Source organism: Ambystoma mexicanum, chromosome 14 (assembly GCF_040938575.1).
Source record: "Ambystoma mexicanum isolate Mex_15411 chromosome 14, UKY_AmexF1_1, whole genome shotgun sequence".
In the NCBI taxonomy this organism is placed as follows: Eukaryota; Metazoa; Chordata; class Amphibia; order Caudata; family Ambystomatidae; genus Ambystoma; species Ambystoma mexicanum.
Window position 1 is genome coordinate 173,673,819 of NC_090940.1, and position 27,241 is coordinate 173,701,059.

A 27,241-nucleotide genomic window follows, 5' to 3' on the forward strand; every position below is an offset into this window, starting at 1 on the left:
TCCATAAAATGAACAAAATGTAACATTTAAGTATCAAGCAGATTTGGCAAATGTCTCCCAAAAGGCCCAAAGACAGAAGCGAATGATAAATCCTAGTTATCCCAACAACATAAGCTTCCTCATAATACCAGTAAGTGTACGTACTTACTTGTGCACGATAGTCCCTTTCCAACGTGTCTAGGTGCCTGATATAAGTCCCGATATTGAGATTAAGCTCTGAAGGATGCAAGATTTCTGATAGGTTTCACGTAGGGCTCTCTGACCAAGTACTGAATTTTGAACAGAGCATCATTTCTCTAAATGAACGTCTCAATGCCACGGTTACTTCTTTATCATGCTGCTAATTTCTAAACCCAATCAAAATATCCTAGGGTAGAAAATAAGTGGCACTAAGAAATTACATACACTGTTTTAATATGCTATGCCTAAACAGGAGTAGCACATTTGGGCATTACTGCTATTCATGACATGACGACCCAAGAAACACTTTAGCAAGGATAAAAACAATTCAGTCACACGACACTCCATTTATGTTTTTGTGGCACTACCCAACTAGTTTAGGATAAAATGGATAGTTGTGGTGTATGTGCACAAAGCTATTTAAAAGCAGTTTAATTCAGCAAATCCCCACTGAGTATGAAGAATTCAATTTAATGAGTTTCTTCCTCTTGCAGCTTCAAATGCTCAAAGTACAGCTGATAAGAATATGAAAAGGCCATAAAGAACCATAACAGACTGATACAAATGGTACTGCAGTTTAAAAATAATTAAAACAAAAAAAAAATTTGGAACAATAACAATCCACCCTCTACCCCACCCCCCTGGGAAAGAAATAATCTTCCTTGAAAAAGTTTCTGGAAAATGTCTGTGCACCAAATTGAGGATAAACAAAGTGCAGATGACGTGGTTTGCCTCCATCAAACAGTCATATCAGTTTTTCCATGACAACTGCAGAAGTAATGCAAGTGGCAACCAAAAGTTTCTGGTGCCATGACCAGCCAGGATTCTGACTCCTACAGCAATTGGATCTTCTGGTTAACAGTGCTTAAAGTAGGAACCACCATCTGTGTAGTGACGGAAGCAAAAAATGAAACGGCAAAAACAAAATGTGGGCCGGCGACAAATCTCGTACAGATCTACGTCCGCATGGTGATGGCGACTTCATGGAGAGTAGGGTGGGGAGGATTTTTATACAGTAAATTGTCAGATGGGTTTTATGTTACAGGTGACAGCAGGTTGTGTAGAGTCTCTTTCCAGCTTCATTGCTGCTCCAGCCCAGGGAGGACGAGGATGGATGGGGAAAAGACGCAGCGGCAGGACACAATAGTGCATGCAGGGTCAGAAGCAGCAGACTGGCTTTGCTCATATCAGTCCTCGTCGTTTCTTGTAGTCCTCCAAGTTAAGCGACCGCCGAGGAGCACCGTCCGTGGATTGTGGTGCTTTGGAGGATATAGACAGGGATTTAGATTCTAAGGAAACAAAAGGAGATGCCCTTGATTATGTTTGAACAGCCTACTATGTTTTTAAGAGGCAATCATCACAACCGTTTATGATCCACATCATCCATAATACCAATCACATTAACTCAAATTACTGATCTCCAATTTAAGGATCCCCCACATTTTGCGGTGGGAGAAGGTAATTAGTTAACACTTTAAAATGTCTACTGTTATGGATAGTAGACCTTGATAAAAAAGGGGAAAAGATTGTAGTAAAAATATATCTTGGCTGTTTGAAAGAGGAAAGTACAGAAAGTGTGGGGGGAGGGGAAGGACAATTTATTCACCACAGTTCCCATCTTTACCATAAAAACGAACCCCCCCCCTGGATTAATTGTTCCTGCTCCCTCTCCCGTTTACCAGCTTTCAGATCCACTGCTTTCTTGAATGCGTTTGCTCTGTTCGTCTGTCGTGTGTGCATGCTCTCAAGCCCACTGGCATGTGGCACGGTTTACCAGAATGTTTAATAAATAACCTCAAATACACCAAGATCACTTTTTGACGCATTAGCCAAATGTTTAAGTTCATTCTAGTCAGGGGTGGACTGGCCTACAGGGAAATCGGGAGATTTACCGGTAGCCTTCTGCGTCATCCACACTGGCCCCTTCATTCCATCTCTCCTCCACCACCATCACCTCAATTTGAAGCAAATCATTACTTATAAACCCTACTTGAAAGAGTTGGTCTTTTCTGCACAATGCAATACTGGTCAACTTTACACTGCGAGGATCAAGTTCAAAACCCTCTGCATTGTCCACAAGGCCGTCTGGGGCCTTGGGCCAAAACACCTTCAACTCTCTCTTCCTAAATATCTTCCTTCTCGAGCTCTTCGCTCATCCGCCTCCAACTCCCTCAGGGTCAGCCGCTTCTCCAAACAACGAGTTGGGGGCAGATCCCTCTCCGCTGCAGGGGCCTCCCTCTGGAACAGCCTTCCTGCCTCCCTGAAACTTGAGGAGAACCATCTCCGGTTCCGGAAGCACCTCAAAACCTTCCTCTTTGCCTCTGCTTTCTCTCCCCCTCTCCCCTGCTAATACTACTGAAACTGCACTGAATCTGCAACTGGGCCACTCAACGTTCTCGGTCCTTGGCCGAGCCACTCTCCCCTGCACTGCCTCCATGGCAACACCTGCACTACAGCACTGTGTCTATCCCTACAGCCCCCCTTCCTAGCACTTGTCTGCACTTACTTCGCACTTGCCACCAGCTGGCCCTTGTTATTTATCCTGTTTGCTGTATGCTATTAACCCTGTACTGCACTTTCCCCTCTCCTGTTCCCCCTTGCACTTTTCCCTTTCCCTCTACCCTTTGCACTTGCGCGATCTGAATGACACCTGGCCTAGTAGGATCGTTGTCCGTCTCCCCTGGTTCCCCCCACTGCCTCGTCGCGCCTTGAAACACTTGTGTATAGGCGCGTTACAAATGCCATATCATATCATTATCATATCAAAACATTAAGGCCACCATTGGTTCCCAGTCCACCCCGGATTATATCCCCTCTCAGACAAGCAAGGTAGCTCAAAGATGTCAAAAAAGGAAATACTACAAGGTTATCTGATCTATTACTAGAAGATGGAACATAAAATGCAACATTTACGCCCTTGACCATTCTCAAAGCAGGTGATGGCATGCTAGAAAAATTAAAGCAGATCTAGCTTGCAGCTAGACTGCTCAGCCAAACATGGCCTTAATGTCTTCAGAAACGGATTGAATCCCTCTTCACTAGCTATAATCTACTGTAATCTTGGGAACATCTTTGAGAAAGGCAAAGGTGTTTGACATTAATGTAGAGAAATGTGTCTGGACTGCATTTAGAACAAGGTGACTCATAATAAGGCAAAGCAGACCCGTTTAACAATTCACCTGACATTTTATTTGTGTTGCACACTTTCTCCAGCAAAGGAATGATTCTTTCAAACAGTACTGGAGGGAAACCAAGGCAACTTAATGTTAATGCGAACATTTGAAAAAACACTTTTAAACGGGTGCCGTCTTGGCTCTCGCTAACATAGGAGGTGGTCTGCTGGAAATCTTTATATATTAGTGACACTGTTGGCAAAGACAATAGTTCTTTTAAAAGTCAGAAATATTTCAACAAAAGGCTTTGTCAGCACAGAGTACAAGCCACTTGCCAAAGTGAATCCTAGTTCTCATCACCCTTCTTTCAGACTTGCAGAATGCATGGGATGGGGCAGCATATTGTTTGGTAGCATGCCACTGAAAGTCCCATCTTGGCCCTCTGGCATGAGGAATTTGATTTTTGTTCTTCCATTGCTGTTTTAGAACACTCCTTCTCGGAAGAGCCCTCATATAAAGTATTAGCTGAGTGAGGATTTCACGGACCCCTGAGAAACCATAGGTCCTTCAGGTTCTTGGTATGCCATTGTACTCCTATTTGGGGGTCACCTGGCAGGCCTGGTTATCATGGCTTCACTGGTTAGTTGCTGCCTTTGAGTGTGTTCAGATGGATTTCTAAAATCAGCCCCTCGGAGGGAGGCTTTTAAGCCAGCCTACGACAGAGGTATTGTGGGTGGGTGAGCAATCATGGCTTAGTCTCCAGAAAAGTGAGATGGTGGTATAAGGCTACGAGTCCATATAGAACACCATCAAGTTAGTAAGTATAGAAAATACAATAATTTATTAGGCATTTAGTAACAAAGTACACAAAAATCACAGGTAAGAAATAAGATGGCATATGCATTTTATACCAGTATTGAGGCGGTGTGAGAAGCAATGTGTTGTGTGGCAGTGCTGGCAGGACCATATTCTTCTTTTGGAGCAGTCTTTCTCCGCTCTCTAGTACCAGAAAAGAAGGCGGCGCAATTCTACAAAATCACCACACCGGCGAGGAGCGCAGCGTGGTGTTATTAGCAGTGTGTTTTGTGTTTGGTGGAGGGGTTCGTGGGGCCAGGGTTAAGCAGCTGCTCATCTTACTGAACCTCTTACTATGTGGTGAGAAACCTTGCATTTTTATCAAAGCTTTGCCACGGATTAGTAACTGGATCAGTGACTGGCTCTTCTGCACATTAACAGGAAACAAAGCCCTAACAAGCTTAGTTTACATTACTCAATATTGAGCTAACTTAATGTGCGTGACTATACGCCACAGCAGAGACTGGGCAAATGAGCCTTTGATCTCCTGCGACATTGAACTATTGAAGTCTAATCTTGAAACCTGTGCGCTACCAGTCCCTATTCCTATGCAATAGCACTACTTAAATGGTCGCTAAGGCCTAATTAAAAACTGTTAGGGAGATATTGTGGGTAATTTGCCTTTGATCTCCTTTGGACTAATTAACAGTGCAAGGTGAAGTGATGACGGCTACAACTGTGCCGGTGGCTGTAATTCCAGATATTAATGATGCTACAAGCATGACATTCTCATGAATAAGAAGCTGCATTTCTTGAAAGCGGTTCTTTCATTTTTGTTTATAAGACTAATCCTTGTTTTTCTTTCATCTCACTTTGTTTTGCTGCGTTTGTATTCCCCTGTATTGAACTTTTTAAAAAATATTTCTACCCTTCTCTTTTTTCTTAGTTGTCCTTGCTTTTTTTGTATTTTTCATTATTGTGCTTTGGGCACTTCTAGTGGGAGATGAAACAAATATTAGGAATACCAATGAATATGACATGCATTACTTACCATAATAGCATTTCTGATTGTATCTGCTTAGATTCACATGCTGTGCATATGGTCCGACATCCAGTGGTAAACGCAGAGTATTGCATCTCGTCTTTCGAGGATCGAAAGGGGACGATGGCATATGCGTGTAGTGTACCAAAATCCCTCACGCGCCGAGGTCCCTCCGATTGCATTTTTTCTGCCATGAGGGAGCCCAAGGCTAACTTGAGTGCATCAAAGAGAAAGTAGTAAGACGTCTATGTTCCTTTTACCCAAGTGGGGAGGAAGGGTGGGCGCATGTGAATCTAAGCAGATCCAATCATCAGAAATGCTATTACCGCAAGTAATGCATGTCTTCTGATGCTTATTAATCTGCTTAGAATCACATGCTGTGCATAGACTAGCTAGCAGTACCCGGAGTTGGAGGTGGGTTGTGAGAAGGAACAGTAGTGAAAAGAAGTCTTGGTACTTCTTGTCCCATCTGAGAATCAGACCTAGAATGAGTGTCTAGGCAACAGTGTTTTGTAAAGGTGTGTACAGAACTCCAGGTTGCCGCTTTGCAAATAGACTCTAGGGGAACATTTGCAGCATAATGCTATGGAAGCCCCAGTGCCCCCGAGTAGAATGCTCTAGGCTTGAAAGGCAGTTCTATCTTAGCAAGAGAGAAACAAAGTGATGCATTTGACTATCCACCTTGAGATAGCTGACTTAGACAGGATCGCCTTCTCTGCCAGCTGCCACAAACGAAAAATTGTTTTTTTCCCCTCAGTGGTTTTGTTCTTTCCAGCTAAAACAGGACTGCCCTGCGCACATCTAGTGTGTAGGCTTCTTTCGCCCACGTTAGTGGGGTTCTGGAAGAAAGTGGCCAGTTCTATTCAGTGCACAGAATCACCTGATCTCTGAACAGTAACGAAACGGTCCAGTACTGAAAGGGCCAGTAGTTCACTAACCCTTCTAATAGAAGTGATGGCCACTAGGAAGGCTGTCTTGTAGCTAAGGTCTTTTAGACCTGCCTTGTGCATATGCTCAAAGGGGGACCCCACAGGTCTAGTCAGAACCACATTTAAGTCCAATCTGGGAGCTGGCTTTGACATGGGTGGGATGAATCCTTTCAACCCCTTCCATGAAATCCTTGATAACTGGTATTTTCCACTATGGCACCTTTTGCTGTGACATAGTGTAGGCTGAGAGCGCAGCTAGATTAACCTTTAGGGAATTAAAAACCAGGCCTGAATCCAGTAAGTGGGTCAGGTACAATACAATGTGGGTAGGAGAGAAGTCAATGGGATGGACACCCTTAGCATTACACCAGATAACAAAGTTTCCATTTACTGGAATAGCAGTATAGAGTGTTGTTTTTTTTTCTCGCTTCCCAGAGTATGTCCATACATCTGAGGGAGTTGAAGGTGCCGAAACTCTATGATCTAAGGAGCCAGGCTGCTAAGTTCAGAGTTTGTGGGCATGGGTGCAGTGTCTCTACCCTGTCCTGAGACATGTTGTACGGGCAGCGCAGTTTCATCGGAGGAGGGGCATCTCCATCAGATGAGAACCAGGGTTGGCAGGCCCACATTGGGGCCACCAATATCATGGTCACTGGTTCTTGGTGCATTTTGTGCACAATCTTGTTGAGTAAGGGAGTCGGTTGGGGGAGCATAAACAAATTTCCTTGACCATGTTATCCAGAGCCAGTCCCCATTGGAGCAGTTATGTGGGTACCTGGAGGCGTAATCTTGGCATTGAGCGTTCTCCAGAGTTGCAAACAAGTCGATCTCTGGGAAACCCCATTCTGCAACAACGTTAGAGACTATGTCTTAGTGCAGTCGCCATTCGTACTCTACGGGCAGTGGGAAATCTCTGCTGAGCACGTCTGCCAGAAGATGGAGTTCCCCTGAAACATGTTGCTACTGCCAGTACCTTTGTAAACACCCTCTGTGCCGAGGCAATGCTGAAGGGGACCGCTTCGAACTGATAGTGCTTGTCCTCTATCATGAACCTTAGGTATTTTCTGTGCGCTGGCAACATTGAAACATGAAAGTATGCATCTTTCATGTCCAGTGTTGCCATGTAATCCCCCTGCTTTAACAGTGGGATTACTTCCTCTAAAGTGACTATACAAAACTTTTGAGGCTTGACAAACGTGTTCGCTGGGCGCAAGTCTAGCATAGAGCGCATGGTGAGATCCTTTTTGTGTACAAGGAAGTACACCGGGGCGCCTCTGGGGTTGGAACCTCATCCTCTACCTTTCTCACGCCGCTGTCATCTGGGTGGATAAGAACCAGGGGTGTTAGACCCTTGTCCCGAATTCCAGTTTCCTGCATTATACTGGGTCAAGGAAAAACGAGATTGCCCGCGAAAGGACCAGCGGGAGCCGCTTCCTCTCTGAGGAGAGGGTTTCTGGGTAATCTGTTGAAGGAACTTTAGTGTCTCATGCTTTTTCTTGGCTGTTTCCAGAGCATCGTCCACTGCCTTACCAAACAGGTTGGCTTCCTCAATGGTTTTGTTAATAAGTGATGCTTGGGTCTCTGGCTTGAAACCAGAGTTCCTTAGCCATGCATGTCTCTTGAGCTAGGTACCTTGTGCCAGGGTTCTCCCCACCATCTCAGCAGCGTCCGGAGTGTTTTTGAGCACATTCTGGTTCACCTGCTTGCCTTCGGAAACTATGGCAAGCAACTTGGTCCTTGCAGGTTCTGGCACTTCCTGGAGGCCTTCTTATAGAAGGATCCACTGGACGTCTGCATAGCTGACCAATAGTGTGGCGTTATTGGCTATACGGGTGGTAAACGCAGCAGCCGTTGTTATTCTCTTCCTTAGTGCATTCAGTCTCTTGGATTCCTTATAGGGTGGTGCCTCTTCTGTCAACAGGGGAACACCAGCCTGTTTTCTAGTGGTGGTAACTACTAAGAAATCCAGAATGGCATGACACTTGATATAGGCAGGGTCGGTCGGAGAAGGCCGAAACAGTTTCTCCACTCTAGGGTTTACCGCCCTGGTCTGGGCCAGTGTCAACAAAGAAGATGCCAACCTCCTCTTGATCGAGTTCAACAAGGGGATGGCCTGGCTGGTTTTTCTTTGAATATATCCTCCACAAAATCAGAATCTGGTAAGGCCTCTTGAGTGGCGATCTGAAATGGTCAGCCGCCTTCTTCAAGATGGCAATGAAGACCATCTGATCGTCCACTGGGGAGGCTTGCCGAGCCGGAGTGGGGCGAATCTAAGCAAAGGACATTGGGGTCCTTGGTGGGAGTATGGGACATCCAGGGCTGAGCATCAACCTGATGGCTGTCCACCAATTGTCCATAAGACCCGTCTTACCATCCACATTGTAGTTTTCCAGAAAGGTGCCATCTTCATCCTGATCATAAGTGTCCATAACATCTTGTGAGGACACAAGTAAACTCTTCATGTGGATCCTCCTCGTCCAAGGTCCTTTGAAACTTAGATACAGGGGTAGAAGTTCTTCCTCCCTGTGGTGTCGAGATTTTTCCCCTAATTTGCCTGACAAAGGCACAGGACTCAACGTAGTCCCGGCAGGGTTCTGGGCGCTGTGGCCTATCTTTTAATACGTCTCTCGGCCGTTTTTTGTGTTTCGCCATCTCCTTCGACTGCTCCTTCAATCTAACTGCCAAAGTAATACTAGCGATGCTGTAGGCAGTGGTAGGATAATCTGGGTGGTCTACCGGCTGAACCGGAGGCTGAGCAGAGGATTTTGCTGCCACCGATTAACCGGGGAGGGGGGGGGGGGGGGGAACTGGGGGGCTGAGCAGTGGATTTCGTCACCACCTGGCCCTTAAGCGGCGTCTGCGCATCCTCTTGGAGTGCTTCGACGTCTGTCTCTTTTGGTTAGCACCCTTGACTCTGGATTGCCCAATCGCAGGCTGTGACTGCAGTTGCAGGGAAGTCTGCCGATCATGCCGACCAAAGGATCCCATCTAAGATTTTGATGGTTCCCTTAGCACTTTGGTACGCTTTGACACAGTCGCCGAAGCAGAACCTTGGGTTGTGTGTTTTGGTGTTATGATCGTGTGCCCCTGTCGCTGGGTGTTTTCCCCGTAGGGTGACTCGCGTCAGGCTTGGTGGGGTCGGGGACGGGCATCGTGGACCGAGAGTGGTCCGCAGTTAGGTCAATGGCTTCCGACACAGAGGCCTGGTCATCGCTAGTTCCCCCATCTCTTTTGGCGTTTGCAGCAGCGGGGGAAGAACATTCGGCCTGTGACATGCCGTGGGCTGCACACCGCTTTAAGCAGGACTCCTTAAGCATTTTAGGGCGCAGGACTCTACAGGCCATGCAACTCGCTTTCAAGGGGCAGACAATTGTTGCACCGAGCGTGCTCGTCCTTCCAAGGATATTTGGCCTTGCACGAGGGACAAAACCTAAATGGCGTCTTTTCTATAGTGAAAGACAATTAGAGCAATGACTAAACCCAGGGAGCAGAGAGGGTGAAAGAGGAAAGGCATACTTGTAAAGGATATGTCCACCCCGACCCCACTCTCCCTACTGTGTAGGCCGGCCAGAAGGTCTGGCCACATGGATGGCTGCGCCGCCAGGATCAACAGGCGGCGAAAGTCCACAGCAGTCTTCGGCGTTGTTTCACAGGATTGAAAAGTCGAAGTGAGTTAATGGGAATAACGACAAAGTAGATAATAATGACAATAACGCCATCTCTATGTAAGAGCTCTGCATTAGGGCGACCAGTAATCTGGGTGGAAAACAAACAATTGGAGGGACCACGGCGCGTGATGGATTTTGGGTACACTACACGTCACGTTAGGGATAGTGTTATAGATACGCCTATGCCGACGTCCCCTTTCGATCCTCGAAAGACAAGATGCAATACTCTGAGTTTACCACTAGATGTCGGGCCATATGCACAGCATGCGATTCTAAGCAGATTAACCAGTATTCAACAGGTGAGAATCAGATGCAGGAAGAACAGAATAGGTAGTATAAGCACAAACCCAATTCCTTCTGTTTTATGAAGTCCAGCAGCAAGAGGTGTGGGGCGATGTGCCCAAAAAGTCACAAGTTCCAACTAAAGTTTCTTCAGGGAAGGTATTTCAGAAATGATGCAGTTGGCTATGGTGGTGCTTTGAAAGTTCTTTAAAGTAAGGTAAGTGTTTACTTAAAATCAAGTTAATTACCCCAGGGTCAGCCTTAGGAAAGTATCCTTAGCTCATGTGCAAGGACCAAAGACCAGACCCAAGGGAGTTTAGAGACAAGTGCTCTACACCTAATCTTACCCTATGGGTGACCGGGGGCAGACGTCAAACTGGTATGGTAACTCCCCCCCCCCCCCCCCCCCCGGCTCTGATTCTTCCAAGTTACACTGCCCGTCTTCCAGAGTTTGCTGGGGACACAATCTTCTGTCCTTGGTTCGGGTGAGGGAAGCCCAGGGGTCACAGGTGCAAGGGTCACTGCGTCAGGAGCTAGTTGTGGTTCTCAGACCGTTCTTAAAAAAAAAAAAAAAACGACCACCACCAAGTGAAGTAAAGATGCAGAATTAGGCTGTGCAGACCCTTCATGACACCATAGGATTGGAGAGATTGTTCCAATATAGGTCAACACGGTCAGGCAGAAACAGGCGATCTTCCAGCAGTGGACCCGGAAGCAGCTCCAACACAGTTTCCCTTGTGGTGAGATGTCTGGGAATGCAAGGACAGGCATCTTATGGCATAAGCTAAGATCTTGCAAGTTCCAAGGGTCTTCTCGGAACGGCAATGGATGCATCAAGGTATCCCAAAAGGGAGCTTGTCAGTCCACCAGATGGTCCAGGCTCACTTCAAAGGCATGGCTCCCCGAGTAGGGGTTGAGACTGGTTGATCCCCCCCCCCCACCAGTACAGGGGTCAAAGCACCAATGAGGGTCTTCTGAGTTCAAGTAGAGGAGCAGGGCGTCACCAGGCCAATCACTGGAGTTGATGCAGGTCAGCTGCAGGTGCAATCCTCAGGTAATCAGCGGTTGCTCTTCTGCATAGACTTCTTGGTACCAACAATGATCTTTCAAATAGCTGCAGCAGTCCGCCTTTTATCCAAGGTTGAGGTTCAGAAATAGCCCAAGCCCACCAATGGCAAGGATCTGCAACAATCACAGCACAGGGTTGTCCAATCCTGGACAACCACTGGTCATCACATGCATCCAGCAACAGTCATTTGGGAACCGGAAGGGACGAGACATTCACAGCCCCTTCACCAGGCGCTCACACACAAAGCCCACTTTCACAGGGAAAGCGGCTACTATATATGGCATTTCCTGTCCTTGGAAGGCAGGAAGGCGGCCCAATGACAGGATGGCACAAGGACAAGTGGAAATCTAGTAACATGGCCTTTATAGGGCGCTAGCCAATTTTAGTATCCATTCGCGGTAAATGCAAAAGTGCATGAGAAAAATATCACAAAAGCTGTAAACATCGCACAGTTGCAACCAGCGTGTCTTAGGCACACGTCAATGTAATCAAAAAGCCATTAGGCAAAAAGTTATAAGGATATCAAGTATCAATTCAATCAATACTGTGTATATTTCGCAAAGAATCAACAGACTTTCCATAAAAACCACACAATGTCACATTATATAACAAAATGCAATGCAGTCAATACAATACCATAATGACAATAAAAAAGTAAACATGACACTACAGATGAAATAAGCTAAATGGTAAAATACAAGAATGAACAGAGTTTTTACGCTTATTAAAGTGCTACTATAGTTTTTCTTTTAATCCATGCATGTTTAAAGGCATTACATGTGCCCAGACCACTTTATGAGAGTCTGCCAAGAGTAAGAATACTAGAGCAGGGCGATATTATGTTAGTTACGTTTCTTTTAATCTAGCTTTCAAAGCAGTCTTCCTTATATTTATGTACACTGGAAAAAAGAACAGGAAGTGGCCAAGTCCACTATTGCTGCATGGCACAACAGATCTGTGTTCAGTAGCATTATTTTTGACCACTTCGAAGTTATTGCTCTGAGTGGTAAACAATTGAACTGGGTCCTTTTTACAAGTATTATCTGGTTTTGATTAGCTGCCCATAATAAATACTTTGGAAATTAAGTTCTGTAATGATAGCGTGCCTTCGGTTAGATGGATTGAAGAGCACTAAACGCTCTCGTCTGTCCTTGGCATTAGCTACCAATCTCCTTTTAAAGAGCAAGCCATCAATTTGCTCAAAGTGCTTGAAGCATAAAGAGTGCATTCATTTCATAAAGCTTTAATTTGATATCTTTTAATCAAAGTATGCTTGCTGGGTTATTCTTTACAATTATCGAATTAAGGATATCCATGGTAAATTCTCCAATCGCAACCAGTGAAGCACTGGATCCACAGACAACCCATCATTAATCACTGTACAGACCAATTCCATATGTAATCTATAGTTGGGTGCTGCCCTAAATTTATTTGGAGGAAATCATTCTTGATGATCTTGATTTCGTTTTGTGGTCGCATGGCCCCATAGTGCCATCCCATATCTTGCCACTGACACCTATTTACTTTGTTCAACTTTGAGTGTTAGATCTAGCAGTTTAGCATTGGACATTGACAAAGCTAAATACTGTGCCACGCCCCCGCTCGCCCCAAAAAGCTGATTTGAACCCATTAGCCCGTTTCGACACGTGATGAGGATGAGTGACAATGAAAAGCGAACCCCCAAACAGTCAAATTCATTCACCACCGGAATCACCGATTCATTGCTCAACATGTTTGGAAACCTTGGTGACCGTCTATCTGTACGGCACACCATTACTGCGGATTTGAGGGCATAACTTTCAAATCCAGCCCAATCATACAGATGCATAGGCCGAGATGACGTCGATACGCTGTCCTCGAAGGCCTCCGTCGAGCCGACGTCACCGGATGTTATAGGTAGGACGCACGACACCTGTAGCCTCAGTTGTAGTTTTTTCCCCAGAACGTGTGGCACCAATCTTCTGCCAGTATGACCACAGAAAGCCTTGCGGAAACGTAAGCTGCAAACGCATAAGAAATTCTGTAGCGGGGTAGGCAGAGAGGGATCGATATGGAATACGTCATCGGAACATCCCATAGAAAGAGCGTTACCAGGTAAGAGTAACTTGTTCTTCGAGGCGATTGGGTCCTCCAACCTATTCCATATCTATGACAGACTCCCAAAGCAGTACCAACGTATGGAGGAGGGAAAAATAATTTAGACAATAGAAATTTAGAATGCCCAATCAAATTGCAGAGTAAATGATCGCCTTGCCAAAGGCCAGATCCCGCCAATGGATAAAATTTTGTGAGTAGTGTCGTACAAAAGTATGGACCAAAGCCCAAGTGGCTGCTTCACAGATGTTACAAATAGGAACACCCCTCTGCAGGGCAGTAGAGGCAGCCATACCCCTAGTAGAATGGGTCCGTAAGCCTACTGGAGGGTCCTTACCCACCAAGCAGTAACATTCAGAAATTGCCAAGATAATCCATATAGACAAAGTCTGTTTAGTAACAGCTTGTCCCAAATGACTTTCAGCGTAACCGATAAAGAACTGATCATCCACTCTGACCCGGGACATGAGTAAAATGTAGAAATTTAAAGCTCTCCTAGGATCCAACCTATGGAGCCTCTCCTCTCCCTTACCAGGATGCGGAGGAGGATAAAATGCCGGAAGAATGACCTTCTGGCTTAAATGAAATTCTGACACCACTTTCGGAAGAAAGGAAGGACGAACTCCAAGGACAACCCTGTCCTTATGAAACACAGTGAAGGGTGGCTTAACTGAAAGTGCCTGTAAATCACTCCCTCTGCAAGCGGAAGTGACCGCAACTAAAAATACAGTTTTAAGGGTTAACAGTCTCAAAGGACAAGAATGTAAAGGCTCAAATGGAGCACCCATTAGGAACTTCAGAACAAGGTTCAAATCCCAACCGGGCACCTGGAAAGGTGACGGTGGGAACACTTTAGTGAGCCCTTTCAAAAACTGAGAAATTGAAGGAATTTTGAAATAAGAACACTCCTCAGACGAGCGCCTAAATATGGACAGCGCCGCCAGGTAACCTTTAATGGTAGCCCTTGTGGGCTAAAGAAAGCAAAAAAGACAGAACCACAGGAAAGTCACATGAAAAAGGATCCACATTCTTAACCCTGCACCAGTCGCAGAACTTTCTCCAACGGCAACGGTACAGGGACTTTGTTGCCGGTCGTCTGGTCGAAAGCAACATCTCCATCACGTCTTCAGGGAGGTCCCAATCCTTATACCTCAACCTTTCAGAAGCCAAACGTGAAGGTAGAGGGATCTGACCTCTGGATGGAGCACCTGACCCCCCTCCCGTGAGAGCAGATCGTCTCGGTAGGGAAGACGACGTGGAGGGCAGATGGACAAGTCGAGAAGGTCCGGGTACCACGTCCTCCGGGCTCATGCCGGAGCAATGAGGATCATTCGGGAACCGAACCTCCGCAGCACTTGCGGGATGACGGGGACTGGAGGAAACACGTACAGCAGTGGGAAGGGCCACTCCACCACAAACGCGTCTCTCCTAAGGCTCCTCTTGGAGGAAATTCCCGCAAGCAGAACCTTTCACACTTCCGGTTGACACTGGAGGCGAAGCGATCCACTTGAGGGGTACTCCAAAGGGCGAAGATCTCCAGGAGAATCTCCTGAGCCAACTCCCACTCGTGAGAGATCGCGCTCTGCCTGCTGAGAGCGTCCGCCGTCTCGTTTTCGTCAACGGCCAGATGAACTTCCGAGACCGAAACCTCCTGCTGGATGGCCCAGAACCAGAGCTGCATCGCCTCCCTGCACAGAGGAAGTGACCCTTCCCCGCCCCCCCCCTTTTGTTGAGGTAGTCCATGGCCACTTTGTGTCCGTCAGAATCGGGACATTCTTTTCTCGCACAGTCGGCAGAAAAGCCTTCAGGGCAAGCCTGACGGCCCTCAGCTCCAACAGACTGATATGGAGTCTGGACTCCGACAGACTAACGACCGCTGACTGCCAACTCGTTGGCATGAGCTCCCATCCCATGAGGGATGCGTCCATCACGATCGTCACCCCCGGCCAGGGGCCCCCGCATTAGACTGCCTTCGTCGGCCCACCACAGAAGGTCCTGGGCGGCCAAGGGCGGCGCCATCTGCACAGGGTCCGACATCCTGCCGGAGGACTGCGACCACTGCATCTTGAGAGCCCATTGCAGAGATCTCATCCGCAACCTGGCCTCTGGCACCAAAAGAATGCAGGATGCCATGAGGCCGAGCAATCTCAAGAACTCGAACGCCGGGAGACTCTGGGCCTATTGAAACTTGTGTACCATCTGCTGAATGTGATGAGCCCTCACCTGGGGAGGGAGGGAACCACTGCCCCAGGGATGTGTAGAGCACTGCTCCGATGTACTGGAGCCGCTGAGTTGGCGTCATGTGGGACTTCTTGAAATTGAGGGAGAAGCCCAGCCTGTGAAGGGAGAGACAGGTGACTGACAGATGATCCAGGACTTGCTTGGGAGAGCGTGCCCTGATCAACCAATCGTCCACGTAGGGGTAGATGTGAATCCCATTCCTGAGATACGTTGCCACCACCAGCATGAGCTTGGTGAAAACCTTCAGGTGGAGGTCAATCCGAACGGCAGGACCCGAAACTGAAAGTGCGAGTCACCAACTGCGAACCTCAGGTACTTCCTGTGCTTGGGATGGATCGGCACATGAAAGTAAGCGTCCTTGAGGTCGAGAGACACCAACCAGTTCTGAAGTTGAAGGGCCTGGAGGACTTGAGAAAGAGTAACCATCTTGAACTTGTCCTTCGTCAGGAGCTTGCTCAAACCGCGCAAGTCCATGATGGGTCTCAATCCCCAGTCTTTCTTCAAAATCAAAAAATAAGGGGAATACCATCCCTTGTTCCTCTCCGCTACAGGCACCACTTCTATGGCGCCTTTCTCCAGCAGGGCTTGAATTTCCTGCGCAAGGAGCGGATCCGGCCTCTTCAAAGAGATTCCCTGGTGGATTGTGGCGAGGCCTCTGCCGGAAAGGAAGACAGTAGCCGTGGGCTATGATCTCCAGAACCCAGACATCTGAAGTAATGGCATGCCATTCTACAAGATGCTACGCCAGCCTTCTCCCAACCGACGAGCCATGGGACACAGCCTCATGACTGAGCTGAAGCAGCATTGCCTGAAGGTAAAGAGGCAATTGCCCGAGCGGCCTTGCCACCTTGAGTACCTTGTTTACCACCTCTGGTACCCCTACGTTGGCCCCTTTGACTTGCAGCTCCTCTCGATCTACTAAAGGATGAGTAATATATCAAAAGGAACCTCCCCTCCATTGCTGTCCCCTAGGATGAAAAGGCAGAGGTTGGCGAACTGCAGCGCCCAACTACTTTGCTGCAGCTTTGGAGGTCTGCAACCTCTCAAGGCTGTCAGCCTTGCTGCCAAAAAGATGTTCACCATCAAAGGGCATGTTGAGGAGCCGGGCTTGCACATCAGGAGCAAACCCGACTTCCGCAACCACGCAAACCTGCGTATGATGGTGCTCGCCACCATGGACCAGCGGACACAATCTGCCAGGTCCAGACACGACTGAACGGACTCGAACATGGCATCCTTGCCATCCTGCACCACAGCAAGAAAACCATCCTGTTCCTCCCCTTCGGGAATATGATCAGCTGCCAACAAAATACAGTTCCACAGAGTTTGCGTGAAATGTGACAAGGCACACACAGAGTTGGCTGCCTGTAAAGCCATACCCCCTGAAGAAAACGCTTTCTTTGCCCAGTCATCAAAACGCTTGTCATCTCCATCAGGAGGGATGGTAGGGTACGACGCCTGTTTTGCCGGGGCCGTAGCCACCTGCACCACCAAACTCTCTCCGGAGTGGGGTGCGTGGACAAGTAGCAGGGGTCGCTACTGGCTGGGCGGTATTTCCGCGGCAAATACTTGCTCACTGCCGGGACTCTCTCCGGAGCAGTCCAAGCCTTTGCCACCCTTCTTTGCAAGGCCAAATGGAATGGCAGTACCGGGTCAGCTGGTGGACCTTGGTCGAGGATATCCATCAGGTCATCCTGTAGAAAATCCACTGGTGGCGCAGTCCACCCCAAATATTCCATTACCCTCGACATAAGGCGCCGGTACAAGGACTCGGCATGGGTGCAAGGCTCAGACCTACAGAACTCCACCTTCGGAGAGGTGTCCAGACCACTGGCGTCATGTGACTGACGCAGGTCTTCCATCTGGCTATGACCAGACAAAATCTCGTCTGGTACCTCATCAGGAACCAACCCTTCATCAGATCCTTCATCCACCGCAGAAATATAATCCAGAGGCTGGAATGAGAGCACAGAAAAAGGGACAGACATTTTTAGCCTTGGCCAGAGCCTTTCTAGGGGGTTCCACCGTACCACGGGGTACCTCTGACAAAACAGTCTCGAAAAGGCGCCAAGGGCGTCGATGGAATCGGCGTCTAGCGTGGCACCGACAGCTTCGGCAGTCCTCGAGGGCGGAGCCCAGAGCGTGTCCCTCAACAGCCTGGGTGCCGATGGCATTGACGGCTTCCTCGGAGGCGGAGCCTCGAGAGAGTCCCTCGACGACCGCAGCGCAGATGTCGTCTTCGAAGGTCTCGAGGGCGTTGAGGACTTGGAACGGGCATTTATAGAGCAACCATCCTTGTCTGACCGGGACCTCGAAGGCGCCCAGTGATCGCAATGACAGCTCGAGCCCGAAGGCGTGCGAGCGGCATCTTTAGCATGGTCACGGCCGGCGTCTTTCGACGGCACGGACGGACCGGACCCCTGCGAGTGAAAATAATTGCCATCATCTCCTGCCGAAATGAATCCCATTCGGCAGGAGTGGAATGCTTACCCACCGACGGGCGGAGTCCTCGGACGAGGAAGCCGACCGGTAATGGCGCTTCCGTGAGTGCCTCGAAGAGGCATAGGAATGGCGGGACCCACTCTGGGACCGAGACCCCCCCCCCCCCCGGACCTACGCCGAAGATGCGGAGAGTCGCCCCTCGAATCGTCAGTCGAAAGCCCGGTGGATTTCGACTTCCAGGGCTTGGCTACAGAAAGCTGCTTCTTTACGCTCCCGCAAGGCCTTCAATACAATCATCCGTGTCGTGGGCCTCACAGAGGCACCAGAGGCAGGTGTTGTGCGAGTCAGACAACGACATCTTGGATCCGCAGTCCCGACAACTCTTAAAACCCAGCCGCGGGGTAGAAGAAGACGAAGACATCATGGATCTTCACAAACGAACAGGTTCGAGGAACCGAAAGAACAGAACTCGGAAGAACCGAGGCATGCCGAGATCTCCGAAGCGAACACGTTAGCAGAAAAAATGGAACTGAGGCTTACGGGCGTCATAAGTCCTACTTATAACATCCGGTGACGTCGGCCGGACGGAGGCCCTCAAGGACAGCGTATCAACGTCATCGACGCAGAAAGATTTTCCGAAGCAGCACAGCTGTGGTGATTACTGTCAGATATGGAATACATAGGAGGACCCAATCCCCTCGAATAACTTTCAGTACACAGGGAATACGTGCAATTAAAACCATGTCTGCATAGGCAATTAGGGTTTGGGTTTTTTTTTTACTTACCATTTTGGAACATCCACACCAAGTGATGTGTACGATTTTAAAAACGCAAGAATTCCAATAAGTAGCTCAGAACTGACAGTCCGTTCCCCATAAGAATAAGCAAAAGGAAGTAAACAGAAAATGTACTCACTGAAGGGTCACTGGTACTTAGTCCATAGTCCTAATCTTGGGGGACGGGCCACATCATGTTGCTAGGCAGCATATTGAATGTTTATTTTGCACGTGAAAGCCTCAGCATGCTGCATGGTTCTCCAAACTTCCTCCCCCCCACCCCCCCATGTGCCCTGCCCCAACTGCCAGTCCCTTCATTTAAGGCAGACTTGGAAGCTTATTGGTAGCAGGGATTGGCGGCAGGGTGTACGGAGGAAATGGGACTATGGACAAAGAGTACCAATGTCACTAGTGAGTAACTTTTCTGTACTCTTACATCCCGCCCCCTTTCCTCCATACTCTTGGGAGATTATAAAGCATCCTGTGGGGAAAGAAATATGATGTTGGAACAACTTCGCAAAGAGATTGTGCAAAACTGCTTGCCCAAAAGCAGCATCATGCCTAGAACTGCTATCCAAGGAGTAGTGCTTACAAAAAGAATGCATGATTGACCAGGTTGCCACCATACTCTGTGTATGGGCATCAGTCTTGGAAACACCACTGACGCATCCTTGCTCCGTATCAAATGTGCATGAAGATCCTTAGGAGGGGTTTTTCCCTGAAGTTTGTATGCCTCCATGTTAGGAAGATGTATAATGTGCATGCTTCATCCCCTCTCCTAGTGAGACCCCCAGCACTTTAAATGGACTTCTGGATGTTTTTCTTTAATCTTGAATCAGTGGCGCCCTTTTCCACTTATTCATTCTTCGGGGCCCTGTCTTTTGGAACTCTGCTCTGTGTTTACCTGTCCTTATGGAGTCTACTTTCTTCTTCATCCCTTTTAAGGCATCTGTATTTTGCTTTTGCAGCACACAGCTCCGTATGGGCAGTATTGCTGGGAACCCTTTGGGTTCTCCTTTGAGATTATTTTCTTTATGAGGGACGGTATGATTCGGTCGAAGAGGACTCAGATTCTTGGCTTCAGAGGAGAGGGCAGAGGGAAAGCCCATGGAGGAAAGCCAGAGCGCAGGGAAACCAATAGGAAGAATCTCTGTTTTGCTGGCATTGAGGCAGAGGTCATTAGCAGTGCACCAGGTATGGATTGCAGTGTGGCAGTCGGGGATGAAGGAAGGTGCAAGAACGCCGGAAGGAAGTTTGACGAAGAGTTGTGTGTCGTCAACGTAGCACTGGTTTGGGGAGGAGGAAATAAGGTGTGCCAGCAGAGAAAGGTATATGCTGAAGAACCTGGGTGAAAGAATGGGGCCATGGAGGAAGCCACAGATGGAGGAGGGAGGAGGAGAGGAGAATGGGCCAAGTATGATTTTGGGGGAACCGTCAATTAGGAAGGAGGTAAGCCAGTCCAGTGCCCGCTCCGAGATAGCAATGGTATCAGTCTCTTTATGAGGATGGAATAGTTCACTGTCAAATGCAGAAGACAGATCAAGGAAGATGAGGACAGCAGGGGAGTTTGAATCAAGGGGTGAAAGCAGTTCTTCATGGGTGTTCAGAAGAGCAGTTTCCGTGCCTCTGGATGCTCAGAATCCAGACTGGTGGTCGTGACGACTGCTAACAAGTTTGGTATGAGTTGGGGGAGGGCCAATTTCTCGAGCAGTTTCCCCAGGAAGAGGGAGGAGATGGGGCAGTTGTTGGCTGAGCAGGAAGGGTCTGCAGAGGGTTTAAGGAGGGGGCGCACAGGGGAGTGCTTGAGGAAGGGAAAGAATCAGTAGCAAAGGAGTGGTTGCAGAGATTAGCAAGAGCAGGGCGAGAGAGGAGGGGATGTCCTTGATGGTTCTGGAAGAGCATGGGCAACCTGTTTGTAAGAGACCTTCATGGAGTTGACAACTCTGGTGACTTCTTCTGGGGAGACCGCAGCAGAGAAGGAGGGTGAGGGTGAGATTCTGAAGAGTTTAGCCATGTTGTTGGACGCAGTGGACACTCGTGCCTGAATGTGTGCTTTTTTTGGCGCAGATGGAGTCTGTAGTGTCTCTGGATTAGGTGGCAAGCCAGTTTCCCAGATGGTGAGCCTGAAGTGTGCCACTTGGGTTCAGCAACCCTGCACTTACAATTTTGGTCTGCAAGTTCAGAGATGTACCAGGTGTTACGCTTGGAGGCGGGTTTCATGCGGATCCAAATGACTGGGGCAAGGATGTCGAGGGTGTTAGTAATGGAGAGGTAGAGGTTGCTAAGGGTAGAGTCAGCAGTAACAGAGTTGGGAGGGCAAGGGGCATGAAGGTGGAGGTAAAGGCAGCAGCTGACACTCATTTCATCGGACGGATGTTCGTGAACGAGGTTGGAAAGGTTATTGGAGGAGTAGTTGCGAGACCGTAGGGACCCAGGTCGGAGGTGAGAAGTGAGTGTTCTGACCAAGAAAGGGGTGACCGGTGGAGTAGTGAGAGGGAGATTGGAGTGGATAACGGCATCCAGTGTGTGTGCAGCAGTGGGTTGGACCGGAGTGAAGGATGGAGAGGGACAGGGATGAGCATAGTTCGATGAAGAGGGGGGTTGATGTGCACAGGGAGTCTAAGTGAAAGTAAGGAGGAACAGAAATCATCTCACTCAAAGAGAAACAGAGAGAAGTGCCTGGAGGCTGGTAAATGGCAAAAATGATCAGAGTGGTGGTGGGAGAGATGACCAGTTTGCGTACTAGATTTTTAAAGGATGAATAGAGCTGAGTGGGTAGGATTGAGGAACGGATCCAGTCAGGGAAGATAAAGGCAACCCCCACAGCCTGCACAGTGAGGTGGTGGCTTGGAGGTGATCTTCAAGCTGTCAGGAAGCAGTAAGTCGAAGGAAATGACTGAGCTGGCGTTGAACCAAGTCTTAGTGAGTGCAATTATGTCCAGGTCAGTGCCTTCAAGGAGAAGGGAGATGTCAGCGGAATGTTTGCTGGCTAAGCGTGCGTTGAGCGTCGCCAGATGGAAACTATCACAGGGGCGTGGAACATCCGTCAGAGGTGGCAGAGAAGGGAGGTAGCAAGGGGAAAGCAGGCGAAGGAAGGAAGTTAACGAGGGACGGTATGATTCAGTCAAAGAGAAGTAGGTTGGCCGAGGCCCTTGGACCAAGATTGTGCCTGTGAGGTAGTCATTAATTCATTAATGCACCAACGAGAAGAGAAGAAGCCTCCCAGGAGGACTTCCCACTTGGTGCCGCCGTTAATGGTAGTGGAGGAGAAGTGGGAGACAGTAGAGATGAGAGGTCCATAGGTCAGGAGATGGGACAGAAAGAAGCATGTCGGTGAAGATTTCGCTGGAGGAAGCATAGACATGTGCCTGCAATTGGGAGGCCATGGTTTGCAGCTAGGATGTCTTTTATGCTTTTTAAGTCCAGATTTTGAGAGGGCGAATAGGCGATAGTGTAGCAGTTAGAGTAGATTGGGGCAATGGCGAGTTCCATGACAAAGCTGGAAGGAACGAGGTGAAGAGAGGTAGAGGTGGGTGGGTGCTGCTGCTGCACTGCAAGTTCTGAACAGGTACACCAGCGGCCAAATGGATGCTAGAGTACTGGTCACAGAGTAGTATAGGATGTGCGCACAACAAATCTATTTCTACACTAACATTCCAACTATGCTGGGTGACATATTACACTAAAAGGCAGACCGTGCAAGATGAAAACACACCTAAATTTGATTACCCTCTGTGTAGCCCACCGAGGCTCCAGTGTGTCTGCAATGACAGGAAGCATGGAGGATCCCAAAACTCTATCCTTGGTCCTCTGGTGTGCCTGAAAGGAACCAGTTCCCACTGGGGGGCTGGCAGCCCTGATTGGACAGCCACCGCCCCTTTCTGTAAACTGCAGGCAAAGTTTGCAGAGGATGAGTGAATTCCTGGTAAAAGGCAAGGAACCTGAGGCAGAAGACAAGTCGACCACTGGAACAGAAGAACCGAAGATGACCAGAGACACCTGCAGCTACTTCCAGCAACTGCAAAGAAACCACTGCTGTCCAGACCCCGTTTTCGAATCAACAGAGTTTCTCCGAAGAGGACGACTACTTCCATTTGGCTAGTGGGACCTACCTGCAAGACTAGCCATCCCTTGACATGCTGTGGCCTTCTTGGGCTGCAAACCGCCAATATCCTGGGACCTCCGACCATATTGCAGTGCACAGTCTTCGCATGAACAAATCCTCCCAGAACCTTGGTGAGCTCCAGTTGGACCTGCAGAGACAAGATTTCAAAGTCCACCTCACCATAGTGCAGGCCTGAAGAATCGAGACAGATCGACGGGGTGGTAAATGTTCATCCTTGGAGCCTGTGAAAAGGCACCAAAACTGCAGACAGATGTTGGAGCACGAAGAAACCTTTGCTACAAGTTCTTTCTCCCAACTGCTGCTGCAGTGGTATCCCTTCCAGAGTCCCTCCTTTCATCACCACGTCCAAGGAGCAGGAGACCGGGTCCACCGCTGCTGCACTGTGAAAGAATCCAGCTGCATCTTCTCCACAACTCCTCAGGTACTGTGGGACTAGTGGTAGAACATACCTCAAGTCATTCAGTCGCTCCTTTGCTGCCGGAGTGCCGATTCCGTTTGGGTTTTCGCCCAATACCATTCGGCCACGACTAGCACATGTGCGTCCACAGGGAGCCTTTCTCAAGGTCCCTGAAACCTTTCTGACCCACAAAGCATCTTACCTGTAATATAAAAATCCTCTGGAACTTTGCCTTTTCTACTGCTGTGCCTTAGCAGCTTTAATGCCACTCTGACATTGAAGAACTTATACCTAGATAGGGATGGAATGCTAAAGCCTTAAGGCCACTGAGAAGTATTAAAAGTCTTTGAGGGTATTAAACTGGTATTGATGGTGTTGAATAACCCTTTTTATTCCTACAACAGAACATGTTCCGAGTTGCTCTAACAAGTGATTTTACTTAGTGTTCATGATCGGTATAATTCCCTACTATTCCTTTACTCACATGAAGCCTTGCCTATGTTTTCTATTGTGTTGATTTAAAATAGTACTTACTTACCTGAATATAACTTTACCATGTGTATATAAAATAAATATCTATTTTTACTATAACTACAAGCATGTATTTACTGAGTTCACTGTACTGGCCTACAGATGACATCCTCCCCCAAAGATAAGCATGGCTGCTCTACCATTCTACCAAACCTTTGAGTAGTAAAGACATATGCTAGAAGTTGGGGCCTGTATGCCAGAGGATTTTATAAAGTCTCACCACAGGTGAACGTTAGCAAAACTCCCCTATCAGGGTCTGCTTTAATCCCTCGCGAGAGGCAGTGAGTGATCACAGCAACCAATCACACACCAAACATTCAAACAGAGGGGTGGTCAGCCAATGCCTGCCACTTCCTAAAAGCACATGCAACATTCAAAGGGTTCACATACACAAAGGAGAAGCCACACTATCCTAGGTAGACTTTGGCCTAAGCCAGTCATGTCTGGTTTCAGGCGGGCTACAGTGCCCAGGTGTGGGATACAGAAATCCGATGGCCAAAGATGGACACTTCGTCATACCTCAGGTCTTTGAGGAAAACAAAGACAACCCCCATAATGGGGAAGGAACATGGGATCAAAATGCACCCCAGATTGGAAAAATGGTCTCCATGATGTGGAAGGCATTTTACACAAAGAACCATTCCGCCCCCCCCCCCAACAGCTTAGCCACAACTAAAAGTGAGGGAAACCATGTCTGACACATTTAGGTACCCCTTCCTTTGGAGTCATAAGGACTATTAAGGAACAGCACCAAAATACAGCCACTCTCAGTCTGCCATTCGATAAAGTGTAGATGACAGAACAAATAACGTACCAAACCCAGAAAAGTAAACAAGCAGTACGGGGGGGGGGGTTTCTCAATAGGGTTAGAGAGACCGCTTTCTACACAACTGTTAGGAGTTTTTGGTAAAGACGTGTCTGGGACAAGACTTTAGAAAGCATACCTTGGATATACAGGGGGATGCCCCTTAGGTTTAGCCTGAATTACCCAAACGTTTAGTAGCAATGGATGAGCAGCCAGGCTTAGTTTATTTTATGTACACTAAAGTTGATACTTTTAAGGTAATTACCATTACACAGTAGTATTAAACATAGAACTTGCAATATCTATCGGAAAAATATACTTTCTAACAGAAGGAAAATAGCAGAAACTTCTGAAACAAGTATGTAAACGTCAGGCCAACTTGTAGAACTTTGAATAACCCCTGTTTTACCAATCCTAAGAAGTCCAACACTATTCTGAGTATCTTAGAGTCAAGGGGGGCACTGGGGGTCCAGTGAACAAGGGCAGAGGAAGGAAAAGCAGGAAACTAGTGTGAGGAGTCAGATATGGGAGTTCACAAGTTGCCATTTATTAAATAATAAAGGGTGAGACAAACACCTAACTTTCCCTAAACAAACAAAGATTAAAGTAAAATGACCTTGTGTCCAAAAGAAAATGCCTGTCCCTCATACGAATACATAAACAATAGGGGTGCCCCTGTGTGCAAGCGTGAGTGGGGGCAAGAAATACTTCTTAAACAGAACCGACAAACGGGTACTCACACTGTAGACAGTCCTAAATTATGTCAAACAATTTTTGAATTAAATCTCCATATCAATTTGAGGCTAGTGCTTGCAAAGGTTAGTCACTAAGGATAAACCAAAGAAGAAGTCTAGAGTATGCTGACAATACATTTATTGTTGAAAGCACAGTTCTTAATGAATCAGAATTGTTATACTTTTGACAAAAATGATGAATAAAAGCAAATGGAAGAAATTGAAGAAAAACATAAGACATAACATTCATCATGAATACATAAAATACAAAAGAACAATATTCATCAAATCACAAACGTGGATTGTTCAAGAGCATTTAATGAGAAGAATAAAACAATCCTTGCAGGATACCAATTGTTCCTACAGCATGGGGCCTTCCAGGGTGTATTAAAAATTACCCTGGTAGTTGTAGAGAAAAAATCAATTAGCTAAATTTGCATGTTTATCTGCCAACGTGTAGGAGGAAATCAAACTTGTTCCCAAAGGTAACACACAGATATCACGTTTCGGCGTGCCAAACTGGCATCAATAGTAGAGGCCTTCCCCAGGGCAGGATTGGAGTGGTTTGATAAAATCACCCAGCACCACATTCGCCATATCTGCCTTTTGAAGACAGGCCAGTCTGTCAAATTTCTCTGTGAATGTGAATACAAATACATACAAAAAAAACTCAGACAGGAATTATAAGGTGGTTTCAACTTCATAAAAGCACACATTATATCAAAGAAAACAGGAATCCTTGAGACCAGGGTTGGATCCCCTTCCTCTGGATCAATTCAGGATGTTTCAAACCAAAGTTCAATTGTAGGAACGGTTTTCACTAGCCAAGTTCCACCTCAAGTAGAATGACATGCATTACTCGCCGTAATAGCATTTCTGATTGTATCTGCTTAGATTCACATGCTTTGCATATGGTCCAACAATCCAGTGGTAACCGCAGAGTATTGCATTGCGTCTTTCGGGGACCGAAAGGGGACGTCGGCATAAGCATGTCTGTAACACTATCCCAATTGTGACGTGTGGTGTAGTGTACCCAAAATCCCTCACGCGCCGAGGTCCAGCCAATTGTATTTTTTCTGCCATAAAGGAGCCCAAGGCTATTGTGAGGGAGTACATGAAGAAAGAAAGTAGAAAGAAGTCTATGTTCCTTCCACCCCGAGCGGGGAGTCAGGGAGGGCGCATGTAGATCCAAGCAGATACAATCATCAGAAATGCTATTACGGTGAGTAATGCATGTCTTCTGATGCTTGATAATCTGCTTAGAATCACATGCTGTGCATAGACTAGCGAGCAGTACCCAGAATTGGAGGTGGGTTGTGAGAAGGAACAGTAGAGAAAAGATGTCTTAATACCGCTTGCCCCACCTGAGATTCAGACCTACAATGAGTGTCTAGGCAATAGTGTTTTGTAAAGGTGTACAGAATGCCAGGTTGCTGCTTTGCAAATGTACTCATGGGGAACATTTGCAATGAATGCTATGGAAGCCCCAGTGCCTCGAGTAGAGTGTGCTCTAGGCTTGAAGGGCAGTTCCCTCTCAGCAAGAGAGAAACACAGTGTGATGCATTTGACAATCCACTTTGAGATAGCCGATTTAGAGATAGGATCCCCTTCTCTACTAGCTGCCAGTGAAATGAAAAATTGGTTTGTTTACCTCAGTGGTTTCATTCTTTCCAGGTAGAACCTGAATGCCCTGCGCACATCTAGTGTGTGCAGGCTTCTTTCGCCCATACTCGTGGGAATCTGGAAGAAAGTGGGTAGTTTGATCGATTGGTTCACATGGAACTTCGAGATGAATTTAGGCACAAATCTGGGATGAGTGCGCAGTACTATCTTATCCCTGTGGACTAACAAAAGGGTCTAGGACAGAAAGGGCCTGTAGCTCGCTAACCCAACTAATAGAAGTGATGGTCACTAGGAAGGCCATCTTGTAAGTAAGGTCTTTTAGACTTGCTTTATGCATTGGCTCAGAGGGAGATCCCATGAGTCTGGTTAAAACCACATTCAGATCCCATCCAGG

At 47.5% G+C, this 27,241-nt stretch overlaps 1 protein-coding gene across 1 annotated transcript in view; it reads right to left on the reverse strand.

Annotated features, from left to right (window-relative positions):
* Nucleotides 1-631: 631 nt before the first annotated feature.
* The window catches only part of RTF1 (RTF1 homolog, Paf1/RNA polymerase II complex component), a 956,198-nt gene continuing 929,588 nt past the window's right edge, over nucleotides 632-27,241 (reverse strand). The window contains exon 18 of the mRNA XM_069638847.1: nucleotides 632-1,469. Within this exon, the coding sequence (XP_069494948.1) occupies nucleotides 1,363-1,469 (107 nt within the window). The 3' untranslated portion in view covers nucleotides 632-1,362. The remainder of the gene's footprint in view (nucleotides 1,470-27,241) is intronic.